Here is a 16,500-nt window from a genome sequence, read left to right on the forward strand (position 1 = left end):
TTTAGTCTAATGCTGTCCTTCAACTACAAGTGGTCTGAAGTGAGGATTGAACTTGCTCACTAGGGTATACACAGTACGGTGTTGAACTATAAATGCATAATTTAGCCACTTGTAGCTTGTGGGTTTTTTTTGCTATCTGCCACTTAAGCAAACATTCAGTTTGAAGTCGCTGGAACAACAAACAATCTGCTGGAGGAACTCAGCAGGTCAAGCAGCATCTGTGTGGGGGGAGAGGGGTGGGGGGGAAGGATTGTTAACATTTTGGGTGTGGACTGAGTGGAGGGAGGATTTAGCCTGTATAAAGAGGTGTGGGGGAATAGCAAGACTGATGCCAGAGGTGTCTGGTGGAGGGGCGGGTGTAGAAGGATGACGAGCAGATAAAGCCACGTAGGAGAGGGGAAGACGTGATATGGAGGCAGTCAAAAAAAGAGGAAGATGGAGGGGTTGGGGAGGGTGAAGGTGGAGATGGCTGCTGGAGGGTGATAAGCAGGAACTAAGGGCTACCAGTCCTGGAACCCCGTAGGGAAGGAAGGTGATAATGGGAACCATTAGGGGAGTGATGAGAGGCAGAAGGGACCAAAACCAGAGAGACAAGAGACTGCAGATGTTGGAATCTGGAACAACACAAAAAGCCCTGGAAGAACTCAGTGGGTCAGGCAACATCTATGGAGGGAAAGATGGAAGGTCTTGACCCGAAACATCAATCGTCCATTTCCCTCCACAGATGCTGCCTGACCCGCTGAGTTCCTCCAGCACTTTTTGTGTTGTTCGAGGAACCAAAACCAGATGGGCAGGGGGGCAGACTCAGTGGGATGGGACAGTCATTGTAACGTGATTGTGAGAGAGAAATGAATGGAGCAGTTCATTAACCATTCTTTAATTGTCATGATGGTCTGCCAACTCTTCAACGAAATGCTTCTTGGGTCCACTCTTCACCATGTGTTGCACTTCCCATCCAGGTTGTATAGATACCAGCTCTGATACTAATGGAACCCTTGTGTTTGCCTCTCTCAGCCATCGACATCATGTGCTGCATGACCAAAATGTGGACAAAAAGACTTGTATTCCCATGAACCACCTTTGGCCCAACCAAGCTCCGTACACTGTGTGTAATAGCTCACTCTCGGAATACGGGGTGCTGGGTAGGACATTTTACTCATTTATTTACCATAAAGCCCCTCCAAGCTTGCTGAGTAATCCGATGTGCGATACAGAGCATGAATGTGACAAGGGGATGGAGTAATTTTGTGTACCATTCCGATACTCTGTGAATAAATGGGAACAAAGACACAATGGGGACGGGGGAATGGAGGCTTGCTGTAAGATTCCTGAATTTGTTGTGTCTGTAACTAAGCATACACATTAAACTGTCAAAACCACAGCCTCTGAGTTGTCGCTTGGTATTCAAGTAGAGTTAAACAGTGACTATTTGCTGCATTTTCTCTCCCAGACTTGTGCAAGCTTTGATCGTCACCTCTCTCAAAAAGTTGGTCATAGCTCTGCACAGAAACAAGCCCTTTCTCCCAGCAAGACCACACCAAGCATCAAACAGCCATTTCCACTCATCCCTACATTAATCCGATTTTATTATCCCCACATTCCCATCACCCCCTCCAGATTCTACCCTTCACCTACACACTGGGACAATTTGCAGCGGTCAATTAACCTACCAATCTTCATGTCTTTGGGATGTGGGAGGAAACCGGAAAACTGGGGAAACCCCTGCAGTCACAGGGAGAACATGCAAACTCCACACAGACAGCATTGGGTCAGGATTGAACCCAGGTCTCTGGAGCTGTGAGGCAGTGGCTGTACCAGCTGCACCACTAAATCTTCCTCCAAGCCACTTTTGTATCACCAATAAACTTGATCCCCTCATCCAAATCATTGATAGGGATTGCAAACAGCCGCAGTCTCAGCAGATTCTCATCGCTCTAATCTTTCCTTTTTGCAGGGTTTGAGCTGGGTTTTGCAATGGCCAGTCCTAATGCCCTGGTTCTGTGGGAGGCCCAGTTCGGTGACTTCCACAACACTGCTCAATGCATTATTGATCAATTCATCAGTCCAGGTCAGGCCAAGTGGGTGCGACAGAATGGAATTGTTCTGCTGCTTCCACACGGCATGGAAGGAATGGTAAGGCATTACCCTTGGAAGGGCAAGTTTTTGAAGAGACCGGAGTTGCCTGGTCCAGCTTTTGACCGTTTTATGTGCTTACTCAGAGTGCCTTTAATAAATTCTTAGTGTTAGCTTCTGTGAGATGTTAAACCACAAGCAGCAGGAGGTAGAAAGGATATAATGAAACCTGGTGTGCCAACTAAAGGCACAGTGGCCATGGCAGTGAAATCATTGCACCCTTTGTATTTTTGGGTAAGCATTATTTTATGTTGACTTGCAGGACAAATGAAACACTAAAGAAACTCAAGTGCAAAATTTTATTACATGTGAAAATGTTTAAAACCAACTTGCTGAAGTGTAAAATAAAACCAGGAAGTGCTGGGAATACAAAGCAAGCTTGTCAGCATCTGGATAGAGAGAGCGCAGGTCAGCAAATCCCGCTAGAACGTCTCCTGCCCTCAACCCCCCATCGTTAGACACAAGACTGCAGATGCTGGAATCTGGAGCAATAAACAGTGTGCTGCAGGAATTCAGCAAGGTCAAGCAGCATCTGTGGAAGGAAAGGAATTGTCAGTGTTTCGGGTCAAAGCCCTGCGTCTTCAACCCGAAACATCAACAATTCCTTACCCCCCACAGACGCTGCTCAACCCTCTGAGTTCCTCCAGCAGATTGTTTGTTGCTCCTGTGCATACGTCCTCTAATTCAATTTCAGTTTCCCAGTATTAGAGACACAGGCTGCAGATGCTGGAGTTTGGAGCAAAAAATAAACTGCTGGCAGAACTCAGCAGGTCTGGCAGCATCTGTGGAGGCAGAGGGATGGTCGCCATCTCAGGTCGAGACTCTGGAGTGTAGAGAGAAGATGGCATACATGTAGAAGTGAGATGGAGGGGCAAGACAGAGGCTGATAGGTGGAACCAGATGGACCTTGTATTTTCCAGTTTCAGGGAACCCACAGTCCCATTGTTCCTTTCAAACTCCCACCAGTCCACCCTATGTTCACCTTTTCTCTCCCCCCTCGTTAACTAGGCTCATCACCCTCCCCCACCTGGTTCCATCTGCTCATCCTCCCTATCTGGTTCCACCTGTCACCTACCATCCTCTGTTTCCCCCCTCCCTCTCACTTGTACTGGCCACCTTCTCTCTACACGCTCAGTCCTGATGCAGAGTCTCGACCCGAAACATCGACCATCCCTCTGCCTCCACTGATGCTGCTGAGTTCTTCCAGCAGTTTATCTTTTTGTCCCAATATTAGAGGTTTAGAAAGGGTCTTTGTTTTTGGCACCATCATGCATTCTGCCTTGCAGTGTGAGTATGAATATGCTGGATGTTGGCGCCAGTTTTGATGTGGGTAGAACAGTATTTAAGTTGGTTGAAATGAGGAATTAAAAAAATATTTTTATCATCTAAAGTGAAGCAAACCTCAAATAGTATGCTATTTATACAGCAGCTGGTAGAACCTATATCTGATGAATTTGCTTTTAAGTTACACTTTATTACTTCTTAGCACTTCTTGTGGCTTTTAGCTGAGTGAGGAAGGAAACCACTTCTGATGTTCTTTTGAAAAAGAAATTCAGAAGTTTCCTGAAAGGGCCAGAAAGCTAATAAAGAATTAAAAATCTACTGCATTTTAAACTTTTATGAAGCAAACAGCCCATGATTGCATTGCTTTCAAATTCTCAAACTCCTCCAGGATGAAAGAGGAGCAATTATTTTGGGGTTAAAACACCGACATGTCCCACAGGATCTTGATGCTGCGTATGGGACTGTGAGCTACATTTGAGAAAGACTTGTTTATGGAAACATTAGTACTGGAAGTAAAGATGTAACTGGGATGTATGCAGCTTCAATTCAGACTCCAATATATTGTAATTTTATCAAGTTTAAGTAACCAGTCTACATAGATTAGTTAAAATGGTGCTGCTTTCTGTAGAGCATATTGAGGGCTGATGGTTATTTTGTTTCAATGCCATTGCAATCAAAAGCAGTAGAATTACTCAATCTCAGCCACTACTTGATCTCCATCACGCACACAGTCATTCAATTAAAGATGAGCATTCATGTGGCATTTTATAATGAGCTATGAGTGATTCGTGACTTTTCTCGTGGCTGCAGGGACCTGAACATTCCTCTGCAAGACCAGAACGATTCCTGCAGATGTGCAATGATGACCCTGATGTTGTTCCAGTAAGTGTCTGTCTGAGGCATATCACAAGCAGTCTGTATGGTTGAGTAGGAGCTCCTGGTGTCGTGGGATTGTATTAATCTTGGAATGTTCCTCTACTCCAGAAACTTACCGAAGATCTTGTGGTGCGGCAGCTGTACGACACTAACTGGATAGTTGTGAACTGTTCCACGCCGGCAAATTACTTCCATGTGCTAAGGAGGCAAATACTGCTGCCCTTCAGGAAACCGGTCAGTACAGCCTCAGTGTGCACATATGTCTGTTGTTCCCACTGCTCAAGTTTCCCTGTGCCTGGTACATTGTTCCTCGGCTGAAGAGAAGGTCAAGCCTGCTTCCTACGGCTGCCTCTGCCACGTGTGGCCATTTCTCACTGGTTTGTATTTATTGGCTCAGAATCAGCTGCCTGTGAGCTTGGAATTGTACCCTGCACTGGCACAGACAGGAGCCAAAACCTAGAGTAGCAATAATGCTAAGAAAAGCAAAACTGCTCTGCTGTTCAAACATCTCTGCCACAAGAATGAAGTTTTAGACCAATTGTCTGTCATATTTATAAATAATTTGGAAAAAAGTATTTCCTCGTAGACTCTGCTTCACTGAACTACCGAGCTCAGGAAGCTCTCTGATGTGAACCTCTGTTTTCAATTACCCAACCACAGTCAATCTCCAACTCTGGGTGGAGGGGGAGGAGGAGGTTTTGACTGAAATTCAGTGAACACTGATGGAAAATGTTCAAGGAGGCCAGACTGGCCCTTGGTGTCCAGGCAGTCGCGTAAAGGGTGTCCAGTTGGGTGACGTACATTGAAAGTTGTGGAGCGGCACTGTGCAAGAGGAACTGAGGGACAGATAAGCCAATTGAATATTGTAGCCGGATCAAGGAACAGAATGTACAACTCCTGATCCAATGTTCTTGTAATCAGATATGCAACAATGCAAAAGCAACGATGTCATCATGAGTCGGTCATGGTGATCTAAGTCGGGAACCACACTTTTGGTCGAGTTCACACGTGTACGCACTTCATTTGCTTCTCATCTGAATTTGTTGAGAAGGAAAAATTTAAATAATTGAGAGAATTTTTGTTTGAGATCTGAAGCGCAAGTATTAACAAAGAGTAGTATGTAACTGTCGTAGCCCATATGTGCCTGTGATGCTGCTGTAAGTAAGTTTTCCATTGCACCTGGACACACATGGACTTGTGCAGATGACAATAAACTCAACTTTGACTTCAAAAAAACATCTTCACATAGATTAGGGAGCAAGACGAGGACTGCTCGGGTTTGGCCAAGTTGCTGCGCTAATCCAGAGAGAGGCCTCTTCTAAAGTCATCCCCTTTTCCTGCTTCCTTTCATTCTCTCATTTCTTTTGTAAACCGTTGCACTGTGAGGTGAAGAAACAATTGAACAGGAAACGGGCCACTGGCAACAGGAGGAAATTCTTTGCGGAGAGATTGATTAACAGCTAGAGCTGATGGCCAGGATCCTGAATTGCTTATTTTCTAGTGAAGGAAGTAAGGTCTTGCCTCTGTACGACACCTGGGTTTAACTATTGTGGTGTAGGACTTTAACTAAAGTTTTTAATTCAGCATTTCCTTTCATTTGTAGGTGCTTAATTGTTGGCACCAACAGATCTTGAAGTTCTCTTGTAGGATTAATCCATCAGTGAGGCAGCAGTACTAAAAGTTCCCCATTTCTATCCTCCAAACCTGCACCATTCAAACTGGAAAATGTAGCAAATAAAAATTGTGAGCACATGGCATTAAAATGCCTGTCTGAGAGCTGTATCCTATGCTGTGAAGATGCCTGGGCTGCAGTTTAGGCATGTCAGCTGAAACACCGGCTTCCAGAAGGATGAGATCAAATTTGTTTGAGGTGCCTACTTAAAACCAGTCCTGTAAAAGATGTTGCCTAAGCAGTACCTGCTGTCTTGTATGTCTTCTTCCAGTGGAGTTCGAGCACAACCCAGCAACTGTCTTATTTTCTTTCTCTTTTTTCGTTTGTCTTTACTCCTACCCTTTCTTCCACTGCCCCCCCCCCCCCCCCCCCCACCAATTACACAAGAAGCCATTCCAGCTGTTGGCTCTGTGCCGGCTCCCAGCAAGCCAGCCCCACTCCCTCTACCCCTCGGTTCCCTGTAGTCTTGCAACTTGTTCTATCCCACATGCTGGTCAGTTCCCATTTGATTTTTGTTGCCACTTACCGACACTTAAGGGGTAATTTACAGTGGCAAATTAACCTACCAGCACCATCTTTGGGGTGTGGGAGGTACCCAGAGCATCTGGAGGAAACCCACACAGTCACGGGGAGAACGTGCAAACTCCGCACAGGCAGCACCCAAGGTCAGGATTGAACCCACATCATTGGAGCTGTGAGGCAGTGGCACTAACTGTGGCACTACAGTACCGCCCACACTTTGCTCTTAAGCAGTCTCTACAGGAAGCTAATGTGTTTTTTTTCCTTCATTTTCAGCTGATCATCTTCACTCCCAAATCATTGCTTCGCCATCCGGATGCCAAATCCAGTTTTGATCTTATGCTGCCAGGTGCGTTGGTGTAACCTAGAGAGTGATCAAAATTTGGGGATTGTGTTCACAGTAATTGTTTTTAAAAAACAAAATAGCGTAGTAAAAATTAAACTGCAGTCCTGGTCCCCATATTTGGTTCCAAGGTACTGGCAGTGCAGAACTACATTCGATCCAGTGTAGCCCTGTGGTCAGTTGTCACAAGAACACGGAAGTGGGAGCAGGAGTGGGCATCAGGCTCTTCAAGCCTGCCCTGCCATTCGATATGATCATGGATGATCTATGCTGGCCTCAACTCCTCTTCTGTGCCATTTCTCCATGCCATTCTATTCCTCAATGTATCAAATATTCATCCACCCCCACTTCTAATGATGCAGCTTCCACCACCCACCAGGACAGAAAATTCCAGAGATTCACCACCTTCTGCACGAACAAATTTCAACATACCTCAATTTTAAATCACCGGCCCCTTGTAGTTACATCCCCTTGTTCGAGACTCTCCCATACATGAAAACATCCCAACATCTACCCTGCCAAGCCCCCTTAGAATCTTACATGTTTGAATAAGGTCACCCCTCATTCTTCTAAACTCCAAGGAATACAGACCCAAAGTATTTACTGTCTCTCAGTGGGACAACCCTCTCATCCCAGGGATTGCCCAGGTGAATCTCCTACGTATTCCCTGTAATGCTATTTTTTTTTGGTGAGGAGACAAAAACTGCACACAGTTGCAGATTGAGACCTCACTAGCACCCTGTACAATTGCAACAAAACCTCATTATTTTTAAACTCTAACCCACTGCCTGTACCAGGACCTTTCATTGCTGAGGGTTTTCACCAAAATGGAAAACATCAGTAAATCTGAATTCTTATCAATGAAGCAAAGGGAGCCGGAAATAAATTGGAAAGAGAAACAGGTCATCTTAAACTCTTCACCCATAACGGAGAATTTTGGTAATCACACTGGGTGTATGATAGAAGTAAAGTTGTACATGTGTAAATCCGTCCTGTCTAGCTTGTACAGTGTAGGCTTATCCTACGCCTATTCCAAGTAGTACTCCAATCCTTCTTTGGGTGACTGTGTTTGGAGCACCTGTTTGTTCAGAAAGGCAAGGGTTGATGGCCTTCGGGTTCTGCTATTCTGCTCTTAAGAATGGAGTGCGTAACCATCTTCAACTGCACTATAGTAGGGGAGTGAGACCCAGGTGTACATGTATATAATTACCTGAAAGTGGCAACACAGGTAGACAGGGTAGTGAAGGCGGCATACAGCACGCTTGCCTTCGTTGGCCATGGCACTGAGTACAAGAGTTGGGACATCATGTTACAGCTGTTGGTTAGACCGCACCTGGAATATTGTAGGTCGCCACACTATTGGAAGGATGTGATTAAGGTAGAGAGCTTGGGCAGAGGAGTTGCCACACTAAGCTGTGATGCATCTGAATAAGAAGCTTCCTGTGGTGCATATGTAAAAAAAATTGAGTGCCATCGGGGACATGCTAAATTTCCTTAGCTTTCTGAGGAAGTAGAGGAGCTGATGCGCTTTCCTGGCCATGGCATCTAATTAACTTCCTCATACGTGGTAGACGCTTGCTTGTGAACAGTGATCATTTGACCACCTACAATACACTTGTAGCTTTTGGGAATTGTAGGGCTGTAAATGGTCGGGGGGTGGGGTGGGGTGGGGGGAGCAAAACATTCTGCAGGAAGAGATGAAATAAGTATGTAAGATAATTATGCAGACTGACAGCATGCCTGCATCAACTGCCCCTTTTGTAGGCACAGAGTTCCTTCGTGGTATTGTGGAGGATGGAGCTGCAGCTCAGAAGCCAGAGGACGTTAAGAGGCTGCTGCTTTGTACTGGTAAAGTATATTATGAACTGGCAAAAGAGCGCAAGATCAGAGGCTTGGAATCTGAGGTTGCAATCACCCGGGTGGAGCAGGTGAGCATTGTGACCTTCTCTCTTGCTAAAGGGGACTGCATGTTTACATTGTCACTGTGCCAATCACCACGAGTGTAGCAGAAGATGCTGGCTGCAGCTTTTATTCCCAGCCCGTGCAGACTAGTTTATTTTACTGTTGGCCAATGAGAGGCAGGTCAGTGGTTCTCGGTCACTGCTCCAGGCTGCTGGTTAACATGCTTCCCATGTTAACCAGCCTGCAGTCTAGACGTGAACAAAGGAGACTTGAGGTGCCTTTGGGCTGTAGGTGATTCAAACCCTGCAGGAACCTTCAGGAGGAATGGTGCAAAGTCAGATGGGAGGTCAGGTTGGCCTAATTCCTGGAAGTGCCCTCTGGTGGTGGTGTGTGGCACAGTAGCTCCTGGGTAAATGTACCTGGCTGAGGTATGTTGCAATGAATTTACCATTGTTCATTCTTCAAATTGCCTTCATTCTGTGCAGCTTTTAAAAAAGACCAAGGCACATCCCGTTAGATAATCAAAGGAGGCAGCAAGCTCATCTTTATAAAACCCTTTCTGTAGTGATGACGGAAAATGTAGACTGCAGCATACACATTGGTTTGTACTAACACCGCTGGAAGATGTTTCACCATCAGGTGCCTGATTCTCTCTCCAGCTGTCTCCCTTCCCATTTGACATAATTGAACAAGAATCAAAGAAGTACTGCAATGCCGAGATTGTGTGGTGTCAGGAGGAACACAAGAACCAGGGTTACTACGAGTATGTGAAGCCACGGATCCGTGCAACCACTCACCGCGAGCGTCCTGTCTGGTGAGTACAGTGACCGTGTGCTGCCTGTTAATTATTGATGCACAGACATGAAGATTCCCGGTTTTGTTTTGGGACTGTGTAGAACTGGCCGAGCTCCTTTGGTCGGGTGTTGTGAGAGGGAGTGGGATGGGATTGGGGGAGGTGGTTTCCATTAGTGAGTGAGAATAAGCCCACCAAGTCCCCTAAATGTCCATTGACATTAATCCCAGTTTATTCTCCCCACATTCCCATCAACTTTCCCCCGTTTCTACCCCTCACCTACACACCAGGGGGAATTTACAGCAACCAATTAACCTACCCACCCGCATGTCCTTGGGATATGGGAGGAAACCGGAGCACCCAGGGGACACCCACATGGTTACAGGGAGAACATGCAAACTCCACACAGACAGCACCCGAGGTCAGGATCGAACTTGGCCAACTGGAGCTGTGAGGCAGCAGGTCTACTAGCTGTGCCACTGTGCTTCCAATGTGAATTAAAGGAACTCACATGTGCTAATGGTTAGTCGAGGACTGAAAACCAATGGAAGATGAAGTAATTAAGTCAAACACATGGAATTATTTAATTGATGACTGTTTTGTGGAGATCACATGGTCAAGAGGAACCAAAATTACTCTCCTGTTGACAACTCTGTGAACTTGTCCTACTTGACTCAAGAGTCTGGTGTCTCTGGCTGAGTTGCATTCTCTGTCAGGCTGCCTTCCAGTGGAGAGTGCCTGTTAGAAGGCGGCTTCTGGCACACTGGCCTTCATCAGTCAGGCCACTGAGTATAGAAGTTGGGAGGTTATGGTGCAGTTGTACAAGGTGTTGGTGAGGCCGCGCTTGGAGCATTGTGTCCAGTTCTACTCACCACCTATGGGAAAGGTGTTATTAAACTCAAAAGTGTGCAGAAAAGATCTACAAGGATGTTGCCAGGACTCGAGGGACTGAGTTATAGGGAGAGATTGGATAGGCTAGGACCTTTGGTGTGTAGGAAACTAAGAGGTGACCTTGTAGAGGTGTATAAAATCATAAGATAAGATATCTTTATTGGTCACATGTACGTCAAAACACACAGTGAAATGCATCTTTGCGTCGAGTGTTCTGGGGGCAGCCCACAAGTGTCGCCACGCTTCTGGCGCCAACATAGCATGCCCACAACTTCCTAACCCGTACATCTTTGGAATGTGGGAGGAAACCGGAGCACCTGGAGGAAACCCACACAGACACATGGGGAGAACGTACAAACTCCTTACAGACAGTGGCTGGAATTGAACCCAGGTCACTCGCACTGTTACACTAACTGCTACACTACCATGCCTGCCTAGATAGGGTGAATGTACTCAGTCTTTTTCCCAGGGTTGGGGAATCAAGAAATAGAGGGCACAGGTTTATGGTGAGAGGGGAAAGTCTTAACTTGAGGGAAACTTTTTTTTTACACAGAGGGTGGTACATATGTGGAATGAGCTGCCAGAGTAAGTGGTTGTGGCAGGTACAATAACAACATTTAAAAGGTACTTGGACAGGTTTAGAAGGATATGGGCCAAACACAGGCGAATGGGATTAGCTTGGATGGGAATCTTAGTCTGCATGGCCTGTTTCTGTACTGTATGACTCTAAAGCTGATGGTCTTTCTCTGGTTGGCAGGTACGCTGGACGTGAGCCAGCCTCTGCTCCCGCCACTGGTAACAAGAACACTCACTTACAGGAGCTCAAGCGATTCCTGGATACCAGCTTTAATTTGGACGCTTTCAAGAACCTGGGCAATTAAGGCCATTCCGTGGATTCACTCAACATCTGAAACTTCATCTTCCGTCCTTACTCTTAGGGACTAGGCTGTGCATGCTACTGAGATCTTCTAACTGTACAATTGGCAAGAGGCTTGTTTCTGCAGCATTAATTTCAGATAGGGAGAAAAGAAAATACCTCGAATCAAGACAGAGATTATGAAGCAGAAAACAGCTGAGATAAACAGGCCACTGATGTGCTTTTGCTTCACCCGCTCCACTTTTTAAATGTATGATTTAGTTTATCTGAGCAGTTGAAGTAATGAGGTGTGGTTTGTAAATTTTGTGAATAAGGAATTTTTCTATTTCTAAACTGGCCGTGGGCTAACTCCTGGCTGATGGCCAGATCACGTTCTGATTTTAGCGACTCTCTCCATTGCTACACAAGTTGTACCCAAGACTTTAACAGGTTATCATTTGGAGAAGGCAGTGCACTTTCAGCCTGTGCCAAAATCAAGATATGTCATTTATCTATCTATAGGGGCTGGGGCCGGAGGGGAAGTTTTATCTCAATTACCACTTCTTGAAACTGCGTAGTACAAAAACTGATTTATTTATTTTGGTACAAATAAAGTTTTCAACTCAATATCGCTTCATCAATAAATGACGTTCTCCTCACGTAACACTTTGTTGTTTTGTTTTTAGAACAACATTTTTAAAAGCAACTCCTCCTACTTGTGCAGTACCTTTTCCGAAAGCAGGTGAGGAAAAGGCACCAGGAATGTTGGAGGATCAGGAAGCTTAAAGGAGTCTTTGAAGGAGTAGAGGTATGGGGGTAGAGTCTTTAAGGCATTGCTGTGGGTTGCGGAGAAGGAGTGAGTCTGTGAATTGGGAAACTCAGCTGGAGGAAGTGCAGAGGGCCAAGGCTGTGGAGACCTTTGCTCAGTTTTGAAAATCATCACTTGGAGGGAAGGGACAGGAGATGATGGGGAGTTTGGGACCAGTTGGGTGTTTGTGCAAGAAGAGAGGTTGGATGAATGTCGGATAAAGCAGATGCAGAGTCATTACAGCAAGAATTACCTCTGCCATTCAAAAACACCAAGACTAATCCTGTGCAAAAAACAAACTGCTGGAGGAACTTAGTGGGTCAGGCAGCATCTGTGGAGGGAAATGGACAGTTGACGTTTTGGGCGAGTGCAGATGAAGGGTTTCAACCCAATTGTCGACTGTCCGCAGGTGCTGCCTGACCCGCTGAGTTCCTCCAACAGCATTTTTCACTCTTGATTCCAACATCTGTTGTCTCTTGTGTCTCCAAGATTAATCATGTGTCTCATCCACTTTCTTGTCCGTTTACCATACACCTTGATTCCGATTAGTGTTCAAAAATCTATCAAACTCAGTCTTGAAAGCATCCATAGCTTTCTGGGAGAAGATAATTCCTCTGATTAAAGAAATATCTCAACCCAAAATGGCCAAGCTCTTAACCGGAGACAATGTTCCCAGGTTCTAAACTTCAGCAAGAGGAGACACAAAATGCTGGACTCTGAAGCAACAAATAAGATGCTGGAGGAACTCAGCATGTCGGGCAGCATCTGTGGAGGCAAACGGACGGTCGACGTCTCAGGTTTCTCTCTCATCCTGATCTACCCAGTTCCTCCTACACTCACCCAGCCCTTCCGTAAACCTGTCTCTTTCCCCTCCTCCGCCCACTCCATCTGTCCATCACCCGCACACATCTCCCACCGGTTCCCCTCCCCCTACTGCTCCCATCCGCCCTCCCCACCTCCCTCATCTGGCTTCACGCTCCACCTTCCCCCCCCCCATCAGATTCCATCATCTGCAGCCCTTTGCTGCCTCCACCTCTCACCTCACAGCCTCTGTCGCTATTCCCACTCTCCTCTCCCCCATCTTCCTATCGCCCCTCCTGGTCATCCACCCGTCACTTGCCAGTTCTCGCCTCACCCCCTCCCTCGCACCCACCCCTCCTCTCTTTATACTGGCTATCTTCCCACTATCTTTCAGTCCAGATGAAGGGACCTGAAACGTTGACCATCCATTTCCCTCTACATATGCTGCCTGACCCCCCGAGTTCCTCCATCAAGAGGAAACCTACCAGCATCTACCCCTTCAACTCTTAAAGGCAGAAGTGAGAACTTCAATGGCTGTAGATCAAGAGGAGGAGACTGGAAAGTCACAGTGCAGAAAACTGGGGTGGGGTGTAGGGGAGGGTATGGTGTTCAAAGCCCACGGAGTCAGAGCACTTGGTGTCCCTCCTCTGGTGAACTGACTGAGGTGGAGGGAGAGGGTACAAAGTTTGAATGGAATCCCAGCAGGATGTTGCCACGGCTGTTCTACCTCCTGGTGAGCGGAGGGGAAAGAGCTAGGTGCCACTAGCCTGCATGTGGAAGCTAGCCTTCAAGTAAAGTGGTTAAGTAGATAATAAAAATAGAATGTGGCCTGTTTGAAATATTAAAGATTCACCTGAGATGATTATGAGGAAAAAGTTGTCGGAAATGTGGCGGTTGGCTTGGAATTTCCAAAGTGGGCGAGGGGGAGGAGGGGGATGAACCATCAAAAACTACAGTATGATCAAGGGTCTCAGCTACAAATGCAATATCCGTGGAGTCTTTCACCAGGCTGGTCTTGATGAAGTAGAGGGTCCACAGGGCCTAGAATAGGCAATGCTGGAAATAGCATAGAGCTCGATGGAGGCAACTCACTGAAGAACCTGCAGAAGAAAAAGGTGATGGAAATGGAGCTATTCCTTGAAAAAAACATTGCACTCTGTGAAAAATCATTGGTTTTTTTAAATTTGGAAGTTTAGAAAGGAAAATGCAGTGTTAAGAGATACATTTCTTGTTGGGCTTAAAACATAACTGCAGCTCCAGGGAGATGGTTGTGTAATGGAAGGCAAAGAAACCATTTAGTTTTGCAGCTGGTCACACACAACTTGGAAACTAACCCCTTGGTTAAATGGAAACAGCAACCCAAAATGATTCCACAGTGCCAATCTACTACACACTGGAAAATGTTCGGTCATTTTATTATCAATTTATCCATTGAATTTTTCAGCAGTAACACGTGTCACATGCTGGCGAAACTGTTCAACCGATGGGAGTAGGGTACTGTATCAGATACTGATCTAGGCTGCACCAGCTGGTCTGAGTGACTGCTAGAAGTACTGGGTTTGTCAGTCTGCTGGATTAGCTGATGGAAATAGCATTTCATTTGGCATATCAAAATGAGTAAGAGAAATTTTCCTTCTCGTTGCTGTGTCTAATTTTGCGCACTGAGCCCACGCCAGCTTCCAGCAACCCGGCCGTTCCCATTACTCTGCACTGCTCGTGTAACCCTGCACATTTATTTCCCTCAAGTGCCCATCCAAATTCCTTCCAGAATCGTTCTTCAGTCTTCACTTCCACCAGCCCCATATGTGGTGAGTTCCAGGCCATAACTACTTGCTACATAAGAGTTCTCCCTCACCTTCACTACCCACTGCCAAATCTCCTGCCCAGAACCTTAAATCTGTCTCGTGTACCACATTTTATTCATTTGGCATCATGGGTGGCTTTACAGATTATGGCGAGCTCTTTCTCCATTTCCATCCTCACTTTGCTTTACAACTGTCACTGCTGCTCAGCATTCCTGCTTTCCTTTCTTGTCCTTTTTCTGCACAGTGCATAACAAATGGAAGCTCTCTAACCATTAGAGAGTCCTCTGTGCCAAGAATTCATCATGCACATCTTAACCTAAGATGCATGAGGCAGATGTTCCCCGTTCTCTCCATTTCTCCTCCTCCCCACAACTTAAAACAAAAACTTGTCTTCTCACTTTCTCCAGCTGATTCGAGAGAGGAGTTCTGATTGAGATTTGCTCCCCAGTCTTTGGTATTTGTTCCACTCCAGGTATCAGTATCGCCCCCTTAAGCAGTCCACATTGTCCTGAATGAACTTGTAAAGGTCTTGTCGGCTTCTCGTAAGATCTGTTCTCGAGTATTTCTCCAGAAGGTTGTAAATTTGCCCTGTGTGAAAGGCAGTGAGTGAGTGTCCATGGATAGTTGATCACCTCCCACTCCAACTGTCTGGAGAGTCTTGCTGTCAGCCCCTCTGACAGTGCTGATGTCTGCCGTTGATGTGAGGTATAGCCTTCTCCAGCTAACGTGTGTCAGCACAGGCTATTCAACTGTGGGAAGCTTCAGACCTGCTCCCAATTCCATCTTTCACACAAAATGACAAATCTTTTTACACACCACTCACTCAACACAACACACTACAGCCATACACACACACACACCACCCACACTCAACACAACACAGCCATACACACACACACACCACCCACACTCAACACAACACAGCCATACACACACACACACCACCCACACTCAACACAACACAGCCATACACACACACACACCACCCACACTCAACACAACACAGCCATACACACACACACACCACCCACACTCAACACAACACAGCCATACACACAACATACACAGACATAAAACAGGCACAACAAACAAACACATCACAAAACACCAACACACACACATCCATATACAACACAAACACATCACAAATAGAACACCAAGGTGCACACAATATCTGCACACAACGCTCACACAAAGACTTACTGCATGTTGTGAGATTAATTTACGTCTGAACCATGACTGCCCTCTTGGTAAGGACTAGATAGACCGGCGGTGTTGGTAATCCGCAGCCTCCCCCTCCTGCCGAGGGCTTTGTGTTCAGACTTCTACTTTTCCTGTTCCCGACTTTAACCTGCGATGCAGATCAGTAAGGGGCTCCCACTGGGCCATGCTGGAGTGCCCACAGCCCCTCTTCAATCACAGTTCCTCAGCACCCCCTCCCCCTAGCCGGCTCCATCCCGAGAGTGGTAACTACTTTTAGCTGCGGCATGCAGCAGTCTCTGAGCTCACACTACACACCCACCACCCACTCTCTCCATTCTCCATCTGTTCACAAACCCCTCCCCCCCACCTGCACACCCCAGACCACACACCCACCATTTAACTGTTACTTACCCACAGTGACATTTCTCTTCTGCAAGAATTGATGCATTTTGTATATGGCCGTCATCGAGTCGATACTTCCAAAGGTGAAATACATCATGTCTCTCTGGGCCTGGGCTGCGGCCATGATCTGAATGAGAGCTGCAAGGAGTGGGGAGGATTTCAGCATCCATGCATCTGCCACCCCAGTTAACTGGGCACTCTTCAACCCCCCC

At 46.3% G+C, this 16,500-nt stretch overlaps 2 protein-coding genes across 11 annotated transcripts in view; one reads left to right on the top strand and one right to left on the bottom strand.

The window, feature by feature from the left end:
• The window catches only part of LOC127584275 (2-oxoglutarate dehydrogenase complex component E1), an 83,957-nt gene extending 72,024 nt beyond the window's left edge, over positions 1–11,933 (top strand). For all 7 annotated transcript variants that reach the window (XM_052040937.1, XM_052040932.1, XM_052040938.1 and 4 more), the window contains 8 exons: positions 1,015–1,142; positions 1,955–2,133; positions 4,228–4,299; positions 4,402–4,527; positions 6,761–6,833; positions 8,592–8,755; positions 9,389–9,543; positions 11,171–11,933. In XM_052040937.1, coding sequence (XP_051896897.1) covers positions 1,015–1,142; positions 1,955–2,133; positions 4,228–4,299; positions 4,402–4,527; positions 6,761–6,833; positions 8,592–8,755; positions 9,389–9,543; positions 11,171–11,294 — 1,021 coding nt within the window. In that variant the 3' untranslated portion in view covers positions 11,295–11,933. The remainder of the gene's footprint in view (positions 1–1,014; positions 1,143–1,954; positions 2,134–4,227; positions 4,300–4,401; positions 4,528–6,760; positions 6,834–8,591; positions 8,756–9,388; positions 9,544–11,170) is intronic.
• Positions 11,934–12,078: 145 nt separating this feature from the next.
• The window catches only part of LOC127584277 (poly(ADP-ribose) glycohydrolase-like), a 40,134-nt gene continuing 35,712 nt past the window's right edge, over positions 12,079–16,500 (bottom strand). For 2 of the 4 annotated variants that reach the window (XM_052040940.1, XM_052040939.1), the window contains exons 15-16: positions 16,298–16,426; positions 12,079–15,271 (exon numbers count right to left, since the gene is read on the bottom strand). In XM_052040940.1, the coding sequence (XP_051896900.1) occupies positions 15,159–15,271; positions 16,298–16,426 (242 nt within the window). In that variant the 3' untranslated portion in view covers positions 12,079–15,158. The remainder of the gene's footprint in view (positions 15,272–16,297; positions 16,427–16,500) is intronic. The other 2 variants (XR_007958369.1, XM_052040941.1) reach the window with 2 other exon arrangements.

Source organism: Pristis pectinata, chromosome 29 (genome assembly GCF_009764475.1).
Source record: "Pristis pectinata isolate sPriPec2 chromosome 29, sPriPec2.1.pri, whole genome shotgun sequence".
NCBI classification, from domain to species: domain Eukaryota; kingdom Metazoa; phylum Chordata; class Chondrichthyes; order Rhinopristiformes; family Pristidae; genus Pristis; species Pristis pectinata.